A 21,801-nucleotide genomic window follows, 5' to 3' on the forward strand; every position below is an offset into this window, starting at 1 on the left:
GCGGCTGCAGCTGATTACTTCGTCGGCCAGACAGCCTGCAATCAGTACACCGCCAAGGTTTATGTTCTTCCTTCGCTCTATGCTTTGAATCTCTACGCTGTGAGCTAATTATTTTTAGTGATTTCAATGACATTTTCATTTACTTTGGAATGTTTGTATTATACGACAATGAATACTATGAGAAATAATTTATGCTCTGTATTACTTATAGTTTAGAACTCAAAAAACCCTTAGTAAAAGACAATGAATACTATGAGTCTACTTGATACTTTGTTGAAAACTAGCACTTTACTTCTCTGTCAATATCTGTCCATATTAGGTTATATCATAAACAGTTAGTAACTCAATAATTCCTTCCTTGCAATCTATTGAAAATACAAACCATGCTTAGCGTCCTGCAAGATGGTCAAAATTATTTCTCATAGTATCATATTTAATATTCCAGGACCTCCAGGCAACTCTTGAGTTTTTTCATGATCCATGTTTCACATAACCATACCATCTCCGCTGATTGATTTTACTATATTGCTGTTTCAATTGGCACGATCCAGTTTTTCCAATTAGGCTTGATCTTGTGCACTTCCACCTCTACACTCTGTTTTTTTATAAACAAAATCCTAAAATGTAGAAAATTCAGAAATACTAACAAAAACAAGAAAAGATACAAAAAGGATATTCTAACGCAAACTGTGAAGGGATATCATTGTTTAACAAGGGAAACTTGACGTACAAAGTTGCGTAAGGCATCCAGGGACATTTTGCTTATTTTAACCAACACGATGCTTTATCACGGAAACACAAAACTGAAGCTCTATTCTTTACTCAGATGACATGGGTACTTCAATGATACAATACCTGCATGCTCCACTCCACTAGCATTGGCACATTGATCACACTGGATGGTCTAAATTTATTAAGGATGTGATCTTCAATAAAACCCATTAGTTGGAGAGCAGCAACCGCACAGTAAGTGGCACCACCTGTTACACTAGGCAGATAAATATTGATCTACCAAATATCAGGTTCAAACTTGAGAAACTAAAACAATCATCTGTAATCAAGAACCATAACCAAATCTAATGTCTAACATATATTAAAGAGATACGTTATTTCAATATTAGTCCCTCAAATCTTCAATATATTTCATTATGTAAGAATTTAATTTACTATTGATAATACTTGAAAATTGCTTCAGAAAAAGGACTACTTCAAATTTAAAATAATCTACCTTCAAAACTTGTAGCATATGCATACGTGAATAAATGATTGAAGTCACTTAACATATCATCAGATGATGAAAGCATAGTACTGAGAGTTATCTTGCAAAATTTGCATTTAAATACTTACCATGAGATTCGGAGCCTGGTACTAAACCAAAGACACCATCATATGACTGCAAGCAGTAAGCAACAAATAGAAATTGCATCTTACTAATAAAAAACACAACAATCTATTTGTTACAAACAATGCTATAGATACTACAGACCTGGCATGGGACTATTTAATCTTTGGCCTTTCCTTTGTCCATCCCAATCCAATTATCACACATAGAACAAATGGCAGCTGTTAAACCAAGTAACTTTACTTATATAAGTTTGTTAAAGGAATTGAATAGACAAATTCACAGGGCAGCTGTTAAACCAAGTAACTTTACTTATATAAGTTTGTTAAAGGAATTGAATAGACAAATTCACAGGCAAATACAAAGCAAACTATTTCTCACCGGCACAATATACAAATTGTAGGTCTGTTTCCTCCCCAATGTGTGTGGGCATAAAACTGCAAAAAGAAATCCAAATAAACTTAAATTTACAAAGAACCTCTATACCTCAGTACTAATAATAAAATTTCACCTCCCATCACTCTGTTGAAGGTTCCTCATCGAAATCAAAATAGACTCAGAATCAATTCTAGAAAAATCATAACCAACAATCTTCAACAATCCCAGAGCACGGTAAGTGCTTGCAAGATGACTGCCATTGTGACCATAGCTGGCATAAGATTTCAATTATAGGCATTACGCTTTATTTGCGATTGTGAGCATAGTTGCCATTGTGACCATAGCTGCCATTGAGATTTATATTAGCAGAAGTGTAGCCTAACCCTTTATTTGCGAGCTGGAGTTGTGATCATAGCTGGCATAAGATTTCAATTATAGGCATTACGCTTTAGCCCATTGACATAGATTGATGATAGTGGGTAAAGTCTTGTTGATCATAAAGTTTTCTTCGAGCAATTGATGTGGTGTCATCGACTGAATGCAGTGATTGGTGATTTCTTTTTTTTTCTTTTCCATTAAGATGATAAAGCCTTTCCTTCATGTACACCTGAAAATAGAAAAAATTTCATGTTTGAGCAATATAGATATGTGGCATCTGAGCTAACTATAGTTCACAATAGTCGTCCAAGTATGGTAAAAAATGTTAAGAGTGATATGAATGGAATGCTCTCTTACTGCTGCGTCATGGACATTATGTACCCTTTTCTTCATGCTTAAGCCCTGCTTAACATGATAATTTAGATGTGCATGAGAAGTCAATAACATGGACATTATGTGTTCAATATGAAGAACAATATTGTTTTCCTTTTCTTCATCTGTTGTTTACATTTTCCTTTAAGTTTCTATTTAGGTATTTTTCATCATTTCTTCATTTTTTTGATTAATTCATCTCAACTCAAGCCTTCGGTAACTATGTTTTGAAGAACTTCAAAGCCAACATTTCTGCAAACTTTGTGCAGGTTAACCTTATATGCAATGCTTGAACCTGTTAGTTAATTAGGCAAACAAATCTCTTGTTATCAAAGACACAATAAGTTCTTGTATGGTTCCTATCTCTTGTTATCAAAGACAATAATTTCTGTTTTTTTTTTGTATATTCGTCAATTGTGAGATATGGTCTATTAGTTACATTCCAAACTCATATCAGAAAATAAACATATCTAAAAACTTATCAAACGTTTAATAATCCTTTTTATATCCTTTGTGTTTCATAATACCCTGCAACTTATATAACCTTTTAGTGATTTAGTAATGTATCCATTTACATCCATTATTTTAAGGATTTGAACCTATGTCTGCCAGCCTTATGTCAGTGTAAGCATGCATCATAGAACAAATAATGGGATTTTATCACCCTAAGATTATGTTTTGCAGAAGATGAAGGATTACCATTCAAGTTCAAACGCAAACAATTTCCCATAAGATTATGTTTTGCAATGACAATTAATAAATCCCAAGGGCAAACAATACCTAATGTAGGTATTTATCTACCTGGACCAGTGTTCTCTCATGGGCAATTATATGTTGCTTTATCGCGGGGTACTTCTATGATGACAACCAAGGTCTTAATAACATCAGATGGAAAATTTGCAGAAGAGGAACAATACACAAAGAATGTTGTATACAAGGAAGTTCTCCAGCCAAAGGACCACGAGGAATAATTCAAATGACAAATAACATTTTTGAAGGTTAGGAATTTATATAATAAGTATCTACAATTTTATTAAAGTTTTTTTCTTAAAAATAAAATTAAAAAATATTACAATTCATTATTACATCCATCACTCTGTTCGTTCAAAATCATGTACTAATCAAAATTAAAATAACTTTAAACATTGTAAATAATATTAATTAATAAATTCAAATTAAAAACTAAAAAACATTCATATCTATCTATATATATATATTTAAAATTTCATAACTTTTAATTTGTATATTATTATACCTTTGATATAGAAATAGTCTCATTTTATTTTCTTTTGTGTTTATTTAATACTTCAAATGCGCTGTTATTTATATATAACAAACTATTCAAAATCTTGCAGGAATAATGTCATCCATCAACGAAGCTCAAATTCCACACATCCAAATACATCAACTAAAAAAGTTTCAAAGAGAGTGTACCATTCATGTTGTTATCCTAAGAACTATTGAGTCCTTTTATGAGAACAACAAAGGATCAGGAAAACTACTAAAAATAATTTTCGCCGACTCGGAGGTAATGTAGCAATATTCTACATGCTATAATTCTATTGATAATTGTTGATACTTATTCTTAAATAAAGTAATACATACAATGTTTAAATACAATATGCATCACTTTTTATCATGCCATAACAATCGTTATTTTAAATGTATGCAAAGCCTTCATAAATTTTTTTAAATTTATAAATATAAATTAAATTATAATCGTTGATGCTTATTCTTATATTAATTATTATCACCTTACTGTGTATAAGATCATATAAAAATAATTCCTGCATTTATTAAAGAGGTAAGCAACATGTAATTCATTTTCGTAAATTTTCTACAACAAATATCATGCTTTCTTCCTATTTCTATGTAAATGAATTGTCTACGAGGAATATAAGTAAGTATTTGTAAAAACCTTTTACTTTTAATTTAAAAAATTATAAATGAATTTTAAACTTGTTATAAATTTATGTGCAGATGTTCTTGCAATAATAGCAAATGTCAAGCCTATGATCAAGTACGTTACAAGATATAATAAGGCGGACACAAGGCGGGAAATCATTATAGTAGACAAAGAGTATACACATGCTTTTATTTCACAATAATTTAATTATTCATAATATAATATATTAACAAAAAATTGTCTAACTTTTCTTACACAGTGAGATAACATTGTCTGTAACTTTATTCAGAGATTTAGCTCACAATGAGGGTTCAATTATTAAAGGCAATATGAATGAGACAACTATAATAGCACTATCAAATTTTAAAATATCATTGTACAAAGGTAACATTTTTTATTATTGAATTGTAAATTATTTATCAATAAATATTAAATTCTAATTATAACTATTATATATGCAGGGGAGATGTGCAGGACTTCGCAAATTGCATCAACAATATGTATCAACCCTGAAATACAGCTTGCTAAGGACATGCAAGAATGGTAATTCAAATAAAAAAGGTAACTTAATAAATTAAAATTTTAATATTTTTAAGATTATATGCAAGGCTCTTTCAAAAGACGATATCAAGACTAATGGTGCTCCATCAAGGCTTTTTAAAAATGCAGCGAAAATGAATATTATTGACATTATGCAAGCTTCACAAAAATCATAAAAGGTATGATATTAATAATCCTACTATAAAATATTAATGAATCAAGAGCTTCAGTTTCAAAACAAGCTGATATAAAAAGATCTTGTTTCATTGGTAAGATATAAAGTAAACATGAATTTTTTTAATTATATTCACTAAAAAAAGATTTATTTTCTAATCATATATTTTTAATATAGTTATAAGTTATCCTAAATATGTTTCAAATACATTTACAATTATTACTTTTACATTAATTTAAAAAAAAAAATCATTTTTGACTATCTTTTTTTAAATTATTTTATAATTTCTTATTTTATTTACTAAATATATGTAAACTATGATTATAACTAACTAAATTTTTACAACTCTACAGGCACAATATGACAGCTTTACGGGAAAAATAACTAATATTTTAAATAGACATGAGGCTTGGTACTACTCTTGCAAAGACTGCAATAAAAAAATAGAAAAAACAATTTATGAAAAATGTCAAAATTTTTAAAAAAACAATGAAGATAGTATACCGAGGTAAAGTACTATCAATTACTCGTGAAAGAAAAATATAAAGATTAAATATAAAACTATCAGCTGATGCACAATGATAATACAAAATGTTGGTATGTAGTTAAAATCATAGTTGAAGATGAGACAGATTATGCAAGAGTGATACTTTTTGACGCAGCAAAAACTTTGATAGGATATAAGGCTCAAAAATTCATGGATGATATAAAAGAGGTAACTTCTTACTTTATTATATTTTATACATATAAAACAATATGTTTCATGTATAAGATCTTAATTTTTTCCTCATTAAAACAGAAAAATAATCAGAGTTCATTCTTTCAAAAGTTTATTCTCAACATCGGAAAGACATACAAGTTCCTTGTAAAGTTGGATGAGAACTCAAAGGATGAACGTGCACAAGGAAAGATAATAGCACAAGAAATCCAAATCCAAGAAAACAGCACAATCAACATTGATGACGATGATTCGGTTCTTGATTTACCAAAGAAGAAGATAAAGGTGGAGAAGGATTGATCAAGGGCCCACAAAAATTAAACATGAATAATTTTTAATTTTTATTACATTTACAAATTGGTTGAAGGTGTTAGGACAATTTATGATTTATAAACATATGCTCATATAGTTGTTTGATAACTATTGCATGCTTTGATTGTTATTACAGTTATTAGCTTAAATTTAACATTCAATTGTGTGAATGTAAATACATATTCAGAGATTAGCTGACTTTATTACTTTAAATTTGCATGTCAACTATTTTTTACTTATCTATACTGCACACAAACTATTGTTTATAAGTCTTTTGCAAGAAATCTGATGACCAAGCACAACTTCCTCAACCTGTTGAGAGGAAACAATAGCTTTCTACAGAGAATGTAGCTAATTTTGCAAAATTGTTATTCTGATTTATTTCTTTTAGTAGTCCAAATTTATTTGTTTCTTTTTTTATGACATGGCCAAGTTCTCGGTGTTATTAAAAGGATAATCAATGAAGATTGCCTACTACTAGGTTTCAAACCGAAAGATGATCATGCGGATTGGATGATATTACAACTTCTTCCTATTCAACCACCTACTGTAAGACCATCTGTTATGATGGACAGCTCTGCTAGAAGTGAGGTAAATTTGTTATGTTTCACAAAATGATGGATAACCTGTATAGCGTTACAAAACTCTTGCATCACATTTCTTTTTCCTTTTTAATACAATTGATAAAATGAAAACCTTACAGGACTAATTATTACTTACTATGTAGACTTCTCTTTCTGACCCTTTGTTTGTCACAACCCCTTCGACGAAGCCCTAGACACCCTCGAACTCGCCGTCGATGCCACCCTCGAGCTGCACCCTCGCCGTCGACACCGCCGCAATTCTAGACAGTCCACACATACATATTTACTTATCTATATATGTATATACAATTCTGGACCCTCTAAACTAATGATTATTAAGCTGGTGCCATAGAGAATTAGATTATTAACAAAACGTCAGATAAGTATATATGTTGCATTTTGATTATCTAAACTAATGTATATATGTATTTATTTAGAGGGTCCAGAATTGTATATACATATATAGATAAGTATATATGTACATATATCGTTGTCGAGCACCAGCTTTAAAATCCATGTTTTAATGCAATTTTATTTTGTTTGTATATGTGGAAATCAATTTTTGAGTTGAATCCTTATTTTGGAAGGGATTTGGAACTAGCAGTGATCAAGGACAGTGATGATATGGTTGTTAGTGTTTGGTGAAAATTATATATGGCGAATATGATCTGTAAATTGTTAATTAACCGCAAACTTATGGCACAAGTGAATTGTCAGCGAGATTAAATAATACTTTATAAATACTGTTAGTAGATTGCTCTATGCCTAATGGGTAATGAATGCTGTATAATACTATCTCATATCTGTGGGAAATATCTATTAATTTTTTCTGCAATATTTTTGTATACCTCTATATCATGATACTGATGACCAACCTCTACTTGAATTTAGGGAATACTGTCTTCTGTGATCTTTTTTATTTGGGTTTTTGAAAAGATTGGAGCAGGAATCGGGGTTTTTCTTCAATATGAAGTATTTTGAGGAGAAGTCGCTCGCTGGAGAGTGGGACGAGGTCGAGAAGTATCTCTCTGGATTCACAAAGGTGGATGATAATAGATATTCGATGAAGATTTTCTTCGAGATTAGGAAGCAGAATTATTTAGAGGCACTTGGCAGGTTTACCCTTTGATTTCTCTGTTCAATTAACGGTCATTTTATTAATTATAAAATGTTTTCTTTTTTCAAATATGTTTTCTTTAATAATAGTATCTTTTTTTTTTCGCTGACAGCCGTGACAGGAGTAAGGCGGTAGATATATTAGTAAAAGATCTGAAAGTTTTTTCTACATTCAATGAAGAACTATATAAGGAAATTACTCATCTTCTCACCCTGGAGAATTTTAGGTAATATATTTTGTTTTCTCTGCTGGGGTTAGTCAGTCCAAGATTCATGAGAATTGTTTGTTGAATAAATATTTGCAGTTGTTTATGTTTCTGAAATCATGAAAGAAGTGTTGGCAATTTAAATGTCATTTAATGTATATTGGGAAGAAGAGAATGAGGTAGTTGAATATGATTGGAAGTGTTTTTTGATTTTAATACTTTAACTATTTATGCAGGCTCTTTTTACTTGTTTGTGTCATTTCTCTTATGTTTTAATTTAGTATGTAATAATACTGTACGTGATTCGAAATGAATACTTTGATTTCAGAAACATTTTTTATAGCTTGTGGGTTGACTCTCTAATGTTCTGCAAAATGGCTAGATGGCATTTAAAATTTCTCATGACATGGTGTAAATTATTTGATAAGTAGAGACACTAACAAAGGGGATCAACGTAATGTATTGCGAGATCTTTATCATCTAAATTATTTGATAAGTAGAGACACTAACAAAGGGGATCAACGTAATGTATTGCGAGATCTTTATCATCTAGACTACCCTAGCTGATGAGAGCACAATTCCTTTGTAAAAAATATTTAAGTATGATTATGGTGTAAATATTAGTATGCATCTTCTCGGTGCATTCAACTTACATTGCCCTGTAAAAAGACTGAAACAATGTTAGAAACCTGAGAAGCCAAATCATATTTTTGGCTTTCTGTTATGCTATTGAAATCATATTGTCAAAATACTTCTACCCTAGGTTTTCCTTCAAGATATCTGATTGGTTCGTGTAGGCAAATTAAAGTTTTTTTTTTATTCAGAAGAGAGAAGTATTATATCAGAGGTTGCATTCATTTTGATAGCTGAAACTCTTAGAAGCATGTGTTATATACTGCAACTTAACTCCTACTTAAGTTTGTCATGGAAAAACACTGCACGTCTTGAGCTCTGTGCAATGATCAATAATGAACGAAACAACAAAGGTTCTTTTAATCCTTGCATCAAAACATTGGGTTATATATGAAATGATTATTTCAGCAACATGAAAAACTCTCAACTAATCCTACTCTTTTGTCGTGCTTTCTCAACTATCTCTAAAAATACAAAACGAAAAGCAAAACATTTATCGTCCACTCGCTGCATAAAAGGAGATTGCAGCAAGAACAGTAGTTGCCGGATACAACCACATGAACATTTACCGTCTCCTCACTGTAAATTTTTATAACCTTGTTATAATAAATAAATAAAATAACCACGTGCATTGCACGTGCAATCCAACTAGTTTTTATCAAAAACCACTCTAGATGAGATATAAATATTATATGTAGCTGACAAGCACTAAAAAATTAATTTTTAATTATAATCTTATACTATTAAAAAAATCTAATGTTTAATATAATTTTATACTATTATAATCTAACTGGAGTTGCATTATTACATAAATAATAATTCCTACAATATATTAAAATATTAGACACTTGACAATCTAAACTATTATAATAATTAATTTAATTATTATATTAGATGTAAGTTATTTAATAACTACTTTATTTAATAATCTAAAGAATAGTTATACTATAGCATAAATTTTTAATTATGTGATTTAATAAGATTGGGAGTTATAATAATAGAGTAAATTGGTTAATTTCATGAAAGATGAAAGACATTTTAGAAAAATGATAATTTTTCTAGTACTCCATCTTTTAAAGAGAAAATGGTATTGATTCGTTTTAGGAGAGCAACAAGTGGAGGCAAAGACAATCGACCCATATGGTGCATACTAAGCAAGCCAAATTGGGTTCATATGGACTCTTCAATACTCAAGAGTTCACATCTCTTCAGAACGTCCAGTCTAACGTGGAAGCGCGACGTCTAAACAACACATGTGCTTTTAAAAGGGGGACGATCTGTCATTTCATATTACTATATGTCATTTCATATTGACATTTTTATGTTCGCTAATATAAAAATTATTCTGTTAGTCTGACTAGCATTAATCATATCGTCTACTCCTGAATTAGCAAAGTTGAATTGAGATTAGCTGTAGTGTTAATATCCTAAACTATAAACAAGTCAGGGAAGTAAGGTATATGCAGACGAAGAGATCGGCTATTAGTGCTAACTAGTTTCAGGCCCGTGCGATGCACGGATTTGTTTAATATACAAAAATTGATGTAGCAAAAGAATACAAACAGTTTACGAAGCGTTCAAACAGTTTACGAAGCATCTTGTTTGGAAAATTGAAAAGGCAGGGAGAGTTAGTTCAAATCTCAATGAGAACTTTTTATTTTTTATTTTTTATTTCAAATTTAATATGGAGAACTTTTGTAGAAACTTGACAAGTGGCACTTGCAAGAAGATAGCAATTGATATGTTTGCCAAGTGTTGTTTAAAATGGTATGGACCATTTTTACCAAGTAGCATTTTTGCCAAATGACGAATTGAAGGGTGACAACTTTGAGTAATAGTATATAGATATCCTAAACCACAGACAAGTCAGAGAAGGAAGGTATGTACAGACAACAATTACACCTACTCTATTCCTTGTAAAGCCCAACCGGGTGCTACCTAAAAGCAGAGCTATGCCAACCTGTACAACATGCCTGAAGTGCTCCTGGGCTCCACCTCCAACGCAATTCCTTGTGATAAGCTGGAATATCGGGCGTCACCTACTACAACGTCACCCAAATTCCCGCCTTCAAAACCCCTCCGTCTTTGGGGCCCCACAACAATCCGACCGTTATGAGCTGGGTGTTCCCACCATGGTCCCGGTCCCTAAGGAACGTCCTCGTGGGTCCCACTCAAACAGCAGTCCAGGTTGTAAAACGTGTGCTGCGGGCCGGACCCACCAAGAAATAATGAGAGTTTACCGTTCCGGAACGCTAATGAAACCGACATTTACCCTTCCGGCGCGCAAATCGCGGTTTCATCCTCTCGTTATGCTGCTCCGCGGACCCGTTTAAACTGAGATAATCTCTAGTATCCTGCCAAAAACTCGGACGCCGCTGGTTTCTCCGCGGATGGAGCGTTCGCAGTTCATAATAACATTGGATTGTTTTTATTTATCAAAGCTCCCAAGAAATTTGGTCCATTTTTATGCGACCCCAAAAGGTTTGAAAATATCACAGGACTCCCGTAATCTTTTCAAATAAACCCTAAAAATTTGGGACTCTAAGGGCCTGTTTGTTTGGTCAAAAATGCAGAAATGGGCAGAAAGTGACTCATCAGAAAACTGACACACTGTTTTCCCCCACAATCATATGTTTGGTTTGTAAAAAATTAAAAGGAAAGTGAAGGAAAGTTGAGGTGTCACATCAGATTTCTCTATCGGAAAAATTTCGCTCAAAAAACCCCGATTACAACGGAAAACACCATTTTTCTCTCTCCGTACAAAAAAAATGATTCACCATCCCTTTCCATTCTCGTTCTGGTCACCCCTCTCTCCCTTTCAATCTTCTTCCTCCTTCCTAATCCTCAACGACGACGACCTCTGCCAGATCCTCAACGATGCCCCAACCGCCCTCCGCTCCTCCATCCTCCGCCTCTCCCCCGGCTCCGACCTCCCCTCCTCCATCTCCTCCCTCACCCTCTGTCGATGCCGCGACTTCTCCCTCCTCAGCGGCCTCGGCCTCGTCACCTTTGTCTCCCTCCTTCATCCCTCCGGCTCCGTCCTCTCCTTCAACAGTAACTTCGAGATCAGCTACCTCTCCGGCGCCTTCCTCCCCCTCCCTCGCCCCCCGAGGATAGCGGCAAATAACAAATACAAAAGAAAACCGACGTCAAATCTGATCAAGAGAACAAAACCTTGCAAAACTTGCTCACAAAGCGAGCCTCTGATCGATCTCCGCCGTCGATTCGAACCTGTCGGAGCTCCGATCAAGATTTGGATCCAGGTTCGATAACGTCAGGGGCTCAACTACAACTAACATACCACTAGAACTAACGCTTATATTAGAAATATCACTACCTGGAATGTTAGAACTAACATGACAGCAACTAGAACTAGCACGAGAGCCACTAAAACTAACACGGACTCAACTAAAACTAACATAACACTAGAACTAACGCTTATATTAGAAATAAACTAGCTGGAATGTTAGAACCAACATGACATCAGATAGAACTAGCACGAGAGCCACTAGAACTAACAGGGCTCAACTAGAACTAGCATACCACTGGAACTAATACTTTTATTAGAAATAACACTAGCTGGAATGTTAGAACTAACATGATAGCAGCTAGAACTAGCACGAGAGCCACTAGAACTAACATGAGCTCAATTAGAACTAACATACCACTATAACTAACACTTATATTAGAAATAACATTAGCTGGAATGTTAGAACTAACATGACATCAGCTAGAACTAGCACGAGAGGCACTATAACTAACAGAGGCTCAACTAGAACTAACATACCACTGGAACTAACACTTATATTAGAAACAACACTAATTGGAATGTTAGAACTAACTGAGTCTTTGGCATTGGTTGTTATGACACTGATAATATGATATTATGTCATGATGATGGTCTTTTTTTAATGTATGCAGCCAAAATCTATACAGGTAATTAATTGGTGAGGCAATACATGCAACCAACATTGTTATTATAAATTTTATGGCGGAGCATACAATGAAGAAAATGGCTATAACTAAACATATTTTTCTCTTGAGCAACGGGTTTCTTCAAATCTTGTTCATTGGGCATTTTGGAATTAGGCCCTCAAATCTTTGAATATTTTGCAAATCACTACCTCAAATCTTTTTAAAAATTACAAACAAGTCCCTCAAAATTTTAAATATTTTTATGTGATGGTTGATATATGTTCACCTCTTAATTTATGTTGGAAATAAATTTATCTTATAAAGGTGGTAATCTTACCATGGTGACCACAATCAAGTTTTCTTGATTTTTTAGTTTGAACCAAACACTAGAAAATGAGGGAATCTATTCATATATCAATTTTTTTTTTCAATTTCAACCAAACTAAAATAAGTGGGGGAAAGTACTTTCCTCTCTTAATTTTTACCCATTTTAACTACTCCTCCTTTATCGTCTGCCTCCTTGCAAAGTTCTCCCTCCATCAGAAAATACCATGCGGTCAAAATTACACTGCAGTTAATAAATAAAAGTTAAAGTTAACATATAGGTGATAGTTAACAAGTGACATTTGGAATATTTTAGTTTTAACCCTTTAAAGTTTTAATATTTTCAAACAAGTGTCATTAATTTAATATGTTATTCATTAACTTTAGCTACTGTTTATTAACTTCTCATACTTTTCATTAACTTTGGTTGTCAATTATTAACTTTATATGTTATTTTTAACCTTTAGCTATTATTTGTTAAATTTATTTATTTTTATTAATTTTAACTATATGTTGTTAACTTTATTTGTTATTTACTAGTTAATTACTATTTTATTAATTTTTATTATTGTTTTGTTAACTTCGATGTGGCTTTGACGGATAGGCATTTTAACACAATGAGATAATTTTGGAAGAAAGAGAAGAAAGAGAGGAGGTTGAGGAAGAAGGATGTTAATTGTGTTGTGCGCAGCGGAAATTTTGGCAGCACTTCGGCAGAGATTAGATCGATAAGAATTCATGTTTCACCAAGGAAACAAGAATCTAAAGCGGATATATCAACAAAGTGAGATATCGGCTCTTCCTCTCATCAGTTTTAGGACTGACCTGTCGAGGGATCCTACAAGCTATTACAAATCACGACAAGAACACAACTTTTACGTGGTTCGGCAAATTGCCTACGTCCACGGGGCAAGGAGGGGGGAGATCTACTACAAGAGGGAGAGATACAACTAGGGTTTACAATCACTCAATCTAAACCCTCTCAAAACAAACTCTCAAATCCCTCTTAATCTCTCTCTACAAAAGGATGTACAAACTCTCAAAGTCGACACTGTGTTTTCTCCCTGCCTGCGCACTGCCAAAGCACGCCTTCTGCAAACTTTGCTTTGCTTGCGCCTGCACACAGCACACAGCCGACTTTTATTTTGTTTTGCTCACAAATCCACCGCCTCATGCTCACACGCCCTCGTTTACACGAAGCCGCCGCCAAAAACTGCCTGCCACAGAACCTCCTTGCTCACGTCCCTCCCCACTTGTTGTGTCCAGTACGCCATGGCAACAGACTCATGACAACGGACTCCATCCACAACACGTCGAGACCCAAACGGGAGTGCGAACACTCACCCAAAACAAATAGTGTCTACTCACCAATCAAACTGAGCCTACACCGACTACACCAAATGCCTCACTTGCTGAGACCCAAATGGGAGTACAAACACTCACCCCACATGTCGATGTCGCTCACCAAATCGGTCTCACCCCCACCAAAATCCAAACCGGTTGCATCGTAAAGACTGCCTACGTATCCTCTTGCCCAAGGAATCAAGCCGAACGTAGTTCATCCAAATGCCTTTAAAGGCCTCAATCCATTAGAAGAGTTCGCAACCCTTCTCCAACATCACAACCAAGTCTACGGCTGATAGCACCTCCAATGGCCCCAAACTGAAACAGTCCAAACACCTCCATCTGAGATGAACCAATGGCCATATCCAGACTACATCTATCAGCTGCACTCAAATCAAAACCCAACTCATCATCTGTATCCGAATCCAAATAACTTCCACGCTGTGTCACCTCAGCTGGAATCCCAACCAATGCAGAATGACCTGGAGTATGTGGGAAAATCCCCACCCAATGTGGAGTAGCATCAATCTCCACCCGCTGCGATATCCTAATGATCTGATCACCACTCTCCACCTGCCGAGAGTCAAACGTGACATATCTGCTCAGAACAAAATCAGAAGCTAATACCTGATAATCAAACACGCCTCTGAATCCCAAACGTGCAATCAGATCAACTTTCACATCCTCGATGTGACCAAGTGCTGGGTAACGAAATATCCGACGCAACCCAAAATCTGAAGCAGCTCCACCAGATCCCATATATCTACATGCAGCAGTCGGCAACCTATGCATAAGATAGCCCAAATATGTCGTAGCCTGCACACTAATGCCAATGCTCGACATCAAAGGCCGATCCTCCTCCAGAAAGGAACAGCTCCCCAAATATGCCATCTCATCACGTCGTCTCAAAGTTTTCACACCAATAAAGTATCTCCTATTGCCGTGAGCTCGGAACAAATGCAGATATAGGTCCCTCTTGTACCTCCCTCTAACATCAGACTGAAGTACTTTCACCTTTCTGCCAATACACTTCCTCCATTTGTTGCGGGCTTCTAGGACTTCACACCAACGGGACTTGGTTGCAACCCACCAATGCCTAGAGCAATCCCCAACTGTGGAAACCACATACCTATTACCTCCCAATGATGCTCTCTTGGAAGGCCCCCGAATGCCTGAATGAACACCCCTCAGAAGACCCCTCGAATGATGGATAGAAGTGCCAAACTCCATCTCGGTCTTCTCGCTCATACCAATGGGTTCACAGGACTTCAAACTGCAGGTCATAGCACTCCTCAATAACCTATGCACGGTATTACCAATTAAATAACCCAGCATCAAACAACACCACAGTCTAGCTGAATCTGATGAACTCGTCATCTCCTTATCAATCGCCGTGCTTCCAAGTAAATAATACAAATTGCTCCTTCTGATGCCCTTCATCACAATCATGGACCCCGATGTGACCTTCAAACGTGCATCCACCAATGTCACTTTATAGACAGATGCCACCAAAGCTCCCAGTGAAATGATGTTCTTCGACAACTGCGGAACGAACCTCACTTCTTCCAACTCCTGAATCACTTCGTCATACATCCGAATACGAATGGTACCAATACCACCAATAGAGCATGCATGTCCATTACCCATGAGCACAACATCCTCTCTTTCCAACTTCTGAAAGCTGAAGAACCAATCCCTCCTAGGGCAAACGTGGTATGAAGCACCCGAATCTAACATCCACTCTGTAGAGTTGGCAACACAAATTGACGGTAGTGCAGACAATGAATAGCCCGAAGAATCCGAATCTGAATTGTCGTCACTATTCTTGACAACATTCACCTCTGAAGCTTGTACAACTTTCCCCTTATTCTTCTCGGCTCGATCTAACTTTGGGCATTCGGCTTTCCAATGTCCATCCTCTTTACAAAAGGCACACTGATTCCTACGAATCCCACGATGTGCATCTCTAGACTGCGACCTCCTGCTTCGGTTTGAACCACGACCATGAACTACTAATACATCTCCCGATGCCTTCTCGGAGGACTCATCAACATTCTTCCTCAACTCATAATTCACCAACGCTGAGGTCACCTCCTTGTAACTAACAGTAGTTCTTCCATTAATCATAGTTAGGACAAAGGTACCATAATCATCCTCGGGCAACGAACACAAAAGTAGCATCGCCTTGTCTTCATCCTCAACCATGATATCCACATTGGCCATGTCTGAAAGTAGCTTTGTGAAGTTGTTAACATGCTCCCTAATGGAAACTCCCCTCTTCATCTTGAACTGGTAAAATCTCTTCTTCAAGTGAAGCCGATTCTCAATGCTCTTAGTAAGATACTTTTCATTGATCGTTTCCCACATATTCTTCGCCGATGTCTCGTTCATCACGTCATAAATAAGATCCGGCGTCAAGCATGATCGAATAACTCCACACGCCCTACTATTCATCTTCTTCCAAACCTTAGCTTCCATCTTGGCAGGTTTCTCTTGTAACTCAAGAGTCTCCTCCAAATTCTGAGCGTCCAAGGCGTCCATCACCTGACACCTCCACAATCCGAAATTAATCTTGCCGTCGAACTTCAGAACATCAATCTTCATGTTATTGATGCTCAAATTATGTATCGTCTTCGTAAGAGACTATCCCGATGTGCTTGTTTCACCCATGTTATCGATCTAATCTTCAAATAGGAATTCTTCAGCGAATCCTTCAAACAAGCTCACAAGTCCAACCCGGAGCTCTGATACCACTTGTTGTGCGCAGCGGAAATTTTGGCAGCACTTCGACAGTACAACAAGAGAGATTAGATCGATAAGAATTCATGTTTCACCAAGGAAACAAGAATCTGAAGCGGATATCTCAACAAAGTGAGATACTGGCTCTTCCTCTCATCAGTTTTAGGACTGACCTGTCGAGGGATCCTACAAGCTATTACAAATCACGACAAGAACACAACTTTTACGTGGTTCGACAAATTACCGACGTCCACGGGGCAAGGAGGGGGGAGATCTACTATTAGAGGGAGAGATATAACTAGGGTTTACAATCACTCAATCTAAACCCTCTCAAAACAAACTCTCAAATCCCTCTTAATCTCTCTCTACAAAAGGATGTACAAACTCTCAAAGTCGACACTGTGTTTTCTCCTTGCTTGCGCACTGCCAAAGCACGCCTTCTGCAAACTTTGCTTTGCTTGCGCCTGCACACAACACACAACCGACTTTTATTTTGTTTTGCTCACAAATCCACCGCCTCACGCTCACACGCCCTCGTTTACACGAAGCCGCCGCCAAAAACTGCCTGCCACGGAACCTCCTTGCTCACGTCCCTCACGAAACCCTAGGCAAAGGCTTTTTTATAAAGCTATCTCGGGTGGGCTTTGTTGTTCCGCAACTAGAGAGAAACCGCAATCACGTGGGTCTGTCTGTGGGTTTCACTTTGTGGCCCCCACGTCCCACTCGTTTACAAATTGTAGAATAAAATAATACGACTAAATTCATGAATTTTAATTGAGAGAGCTACAACGTAAAAGGAGAAAGAGGAGGAGAGGAGAATCGAGGGGGGAGGTAGAGGTAGACATAGATGGAGGAGAAGATGATGAAAGGAGAAAGATGAGAGGCTGATGATGAAATTAATTAAAAAGAGTGTTAACAATTAAATGTTGATTTTCATGTTAATAGGATTGGAAGGATGATTAGAAAAAAGACTACAAACATGACAAAAATATTTTGGGGAGAGGAAGCATGATATTCAAAAAGTAAGGGCCTAGAAACAATTTCCCCTTATGTTTATCCACTACCCCTGCATAGTTTTGTTTTTATTTTCCATGGAACCCCCGAAATAGTTATGATCCATTGATCCTTATGTTTTACGCTCCAGACTATTTTTCCCATTAATATTTTTAATTGATTGAAAAGTGGAAAATTTTTCTTTTATAAAAAGACAAAACAGAAGGCAAGCAACAAAATCGTCTGATGAATAACGAAGAATAAGGGATATGTTTTATGTTAACAAAAACATTAGAAATTCCCATATTTTCTCATTGGGTTTGAAAAAGTATGCACCACATTAGAATGTATATGAAAGAAAATCACACAAAGAAAAGAAGGAAATTATAAAGAGGAAATAGTCATATATTATATATATACATATATACGTATATATATAATATATTATAACTTACTATATACATTAAATTATGATTCTAGTAATGCAGCACGGAAGTGAAAACCCTGGAATCCACCAATAAAGTGCTCTTTAAATCCACAAAGAATAAACTAAGAATCCACGAAGAAAATATTAAAAGTGAAATTTTATTGATGAAAAGTTATACCTTTAGGACTTATAATCATCCGCTTAAATAGAAAATAAACAAGACTCCTATTAGGATCATAACTTTACCAAAAATAAAAATAACAAAACTCTTTTTAAAAGACCCCATGATTACAGAAGCAAAATTAGTCAAATTTAGAATCAAACCGAATTTATTTTCTAATCAAAATAGATTCATAAAACATTACCTAAAATAGTAAAAAATTAACAAAAGCTCTAATATCTCTCAATACAGAGGGAATTTCGCAAAATAGACGATAGCAAACCGAATAATGATATGTTTGGTTGACACTGCCTCAAAAAATACGTGACTTATATATATCAGGCTCATGTTTGGACTTTTGATGTCCCGTTCCTCTATGAATATATCCGCGCGTTTTACATCATCTATCCAAGAAACTAAATGACTTAATATATTCTAATCTAATATCTCACATAATTGTTCAAGTTAATCATATCATGTAAACTAATTTGATTAAATCTAATACTATTATAAAAGTGTGTTGGTATGTTAAAACATTTCTTCCGAAAATGCCCTTTAAAACACATACATGCATACATAAAACATATGCATCTATACATAAACCATATCTCATACGTACATAACCACCAATTAAATGCATTATTATTCATAACCCCTAAAATAATTTCACCATAACTAAGTTGTTTATATTTTTATAACCTCCCATTAACATATTAGTCTCTTATAATTCTCACTAATTATCACTGTCACAATTAAAAAAATGTTATAACCATTCATCTTCTTACTAAACCACTATAAATCATAACAAATCTCTTACAAAAATGAGTACATCATATGCAACCCTCATCATCTCCATTGCACCTCCTCAAATCCTTGAACGTCTCTTTGTCCCGATTTTGCCTATTTGGATTTCATTCTCTGCACAACCAACCACTACTTACTATCTCTTATTATAACATGATGAGATTAGCATGATTTATAGTGAAAGATTCTTTCTCTATCTTTTATAGAGAATGTTTCAACTGATTTTTTACTATTAGAATTTCTCTTTGCTTGATTTGGCTTATTATAATTTATGTCTTCATTGGTCAATCAAGATTTTTTAAGTTTATATTTAACTATTGTTTTGAGAACCATAAAACCCAATCAAGTATGAAATTCATGATTTAACAAAGTATGTTTTACTTAAAATATTTTATTTAAAGTTATAGTTTTTTATTTAATCTCTCACTCATAACCTCTCCTAATCTTTAATTTCATCCATTAATCTCCATCACTAACAATAATAAAAATCCCCCCCCCCCTAACCCCCCCTATCAAACACTATCCTTTAATTTTAGCAGAAACTAAATATACTTAATTTTTATAACCTCCCAATAAGAAATTAATCTCCTACTCTCTCTTTCTTAATTCTCACTAATGATCACTACCATAATCATAGAGAATGTTTCAACTGTTTATCTTTATACTAGCCACTATAAATCATAACTAATTTGTTTAAAATTTTATATGAATTCTCTTTTAAGTATAATTTCCTACTTCATTATTAACACTTATAAAGTAAGATTTCAAAATAAGCTAAATATAAAGTGAGGCTTCGTGATGTGTGTATTATTTAGAGCTCAAGGTCTTAAGACTAACTTCTGGAAATGACACATCAAGTTAATTCACTTCCAACTGATCAAGTAAGATGAATAACTGAAGAAGAAATAAAGAGTAGTTTCCCGTATTTATATAAATGAGTTTGAGATTTTTAGGTTCTGCTCTTACTATGTATATGCAAAGATCTTTAGCACTAGCATAATATGCACATAGCAATCCATATTTTCCAGCGTAACGAAGAAAAAAGATTAAAAATTTTAACGTCAAATAATATTCAGTTTGCTATTGTGGAAATTAACTTTAAACTGAGGATATACTTTGGTCATACCCATCATGATGGTTCCTTAAAAAATCATGTACTGAGTTGCAAAATCCATTATTCACAAAAAGTTTTGTCAGATTGAAATTTGTAGGTTCAACTTAAAAATATTGTTGAGCAAAATAATGACACACATTACTGTAAGACCCCATAATTTTTTTTGTGATGATGTTTGTTCTTAACAATTGAAGAAGCTCTGATTAAGTCTTTTCAGAGGACTATATAGATTTTGGTTAATTTTTTTTAGTTCTAATAGAGTATTTTCTTAGTTGTCATAGAACATAAAAATTTTCATTTTAATACAAATATTTAAATTATTATTTTACAGTCAGTATGTTATTTATCTTTCCTAATGGTATAACTATATTACAAATTTGTGAATAAAAAACACCAGCATGTGCTCAATTATAAACGTCAGACATTATGTTAAATTATAAAACAAATAGAATTATGCTTTTTAGGTTCACAAATTAAATAATGTCTTTTAGGTATTCCATAAATTTTATTGGAAAGCTCTAGTTTCATAAAACTAAACTTTTTCATATAAAATTATTAGAAAAATTATAGTGTAAACCTTTAAATTTGCAAAACATCCCTAAAACTTCATAATTTTATAGATATGCTATAAAATTTACAGAAAGAACCTTGAAATGTCATAAATAAACCTCATAAAAAATTATATTTACTCTAGAATTTTAATGATAAAAAGATAACAAAAACCCTCAAATTACATCTAACACCAAACTTGTTATAAAAAAAAGATAAACATAAAATTAACCCAACAACGTGCAACGCACGTGCACTATACTAGTTTAAATAAATTGAGAAACTAATACGAAGAACAACCCGAAAGAAGCCTTTCACCAAATGGCAATGATATCAAATCGCTACTCTCCATATTAAACAATTCCAAGGGAACAACTTATCGTCCGTGTTTTCTCCCCTCTACCTTCCCTCTTATACAAAAAAGCTCTGTCCATATTCTCCCTCTCCTGCCTGTTTTATTACTGAAAACCCTAGAAAAATTGAAGTTTCTATTTCGAATTCTTCTTCGATTCTCAAGATCTCAGCGTTTCATACGATTCGGAGCTCTCGTCTCCGAGATCTTGGCTATCGAGCTTTCGTCCACGAGCGAATCTCTCCGTTTGTTCGGTTTTCTCGAAGATGAATAATCTTCTCTCGGTAACTTTCGACCTTCGAAATCTCGATTCATTTACGATTTTTTGTGTTTTTTCCGTATAGTTTACTTGCTATTGCGTTGATTTTCTTCAGATCAGAGGAGATCAGAGTTTCCATTGAATATAGAAATATATATATA

The 21,801-nt window shown here is 34.4% G+C and overlaps 1 protein-coding gene, 1 long non-coding RNA gene and 1 pseudogene across 2 annotated transcripts in view; 2 read left to right on the top strand and 1 right to left on the bottom strand.

Moving 5' to 3' along the window:
• The window catches only part of LOC109849434, a 4,155-nt pseudogene extending 2,147 nt beyond the window's left edge, over positions 1 to 2,008 (bottom strand).
• LOC109849435 lies at positions 4,557 to 8,266 on the top strand. Its single transcript, XR_002249092.1, has 3 exons — positions 4,557 to 4,760; positions 4,838 to 7,821; positions 7,935 to 8,266. It is a non-coding gene; the product is annotated as an uncharacterized LOC109849435 (long non-coding RNA).
• The window catches only part of LOC109848509 (syntaxin-132-like), a 9,762-nt gene continuing 9,386 nt past the window's right edge, over positions 21,426 to 21,801 (top strand). Inside the window, exon 1 of the mRNA XM_020418028.1 lies at positions 21,426 to 21,665. Coding sequence (XP_020273617.1) covers positions 21,648 to 21,665 — 18 coding nt within the window. The 5' untranslated portion in view covers positions 21,426 to 21,647. The remainder of the gene's footprint in view (positions 21,666 to 21,801) is intronic.

The sequence above is a fragment of the Asparagus officinalis genome, chromosome 7 (genome assembly GCF_001876935.1).
Source record: "Asparagus officinalis chromosome 7, Aspof.V1, whole genome shotgun sequence".
Lineage (NCBI taxonomy): Eukaryota > Viridiplantae > Streptophyta > Magnoliopsida > Asparagales > Asparagaceae > Asparagus > Asparagus officinalis.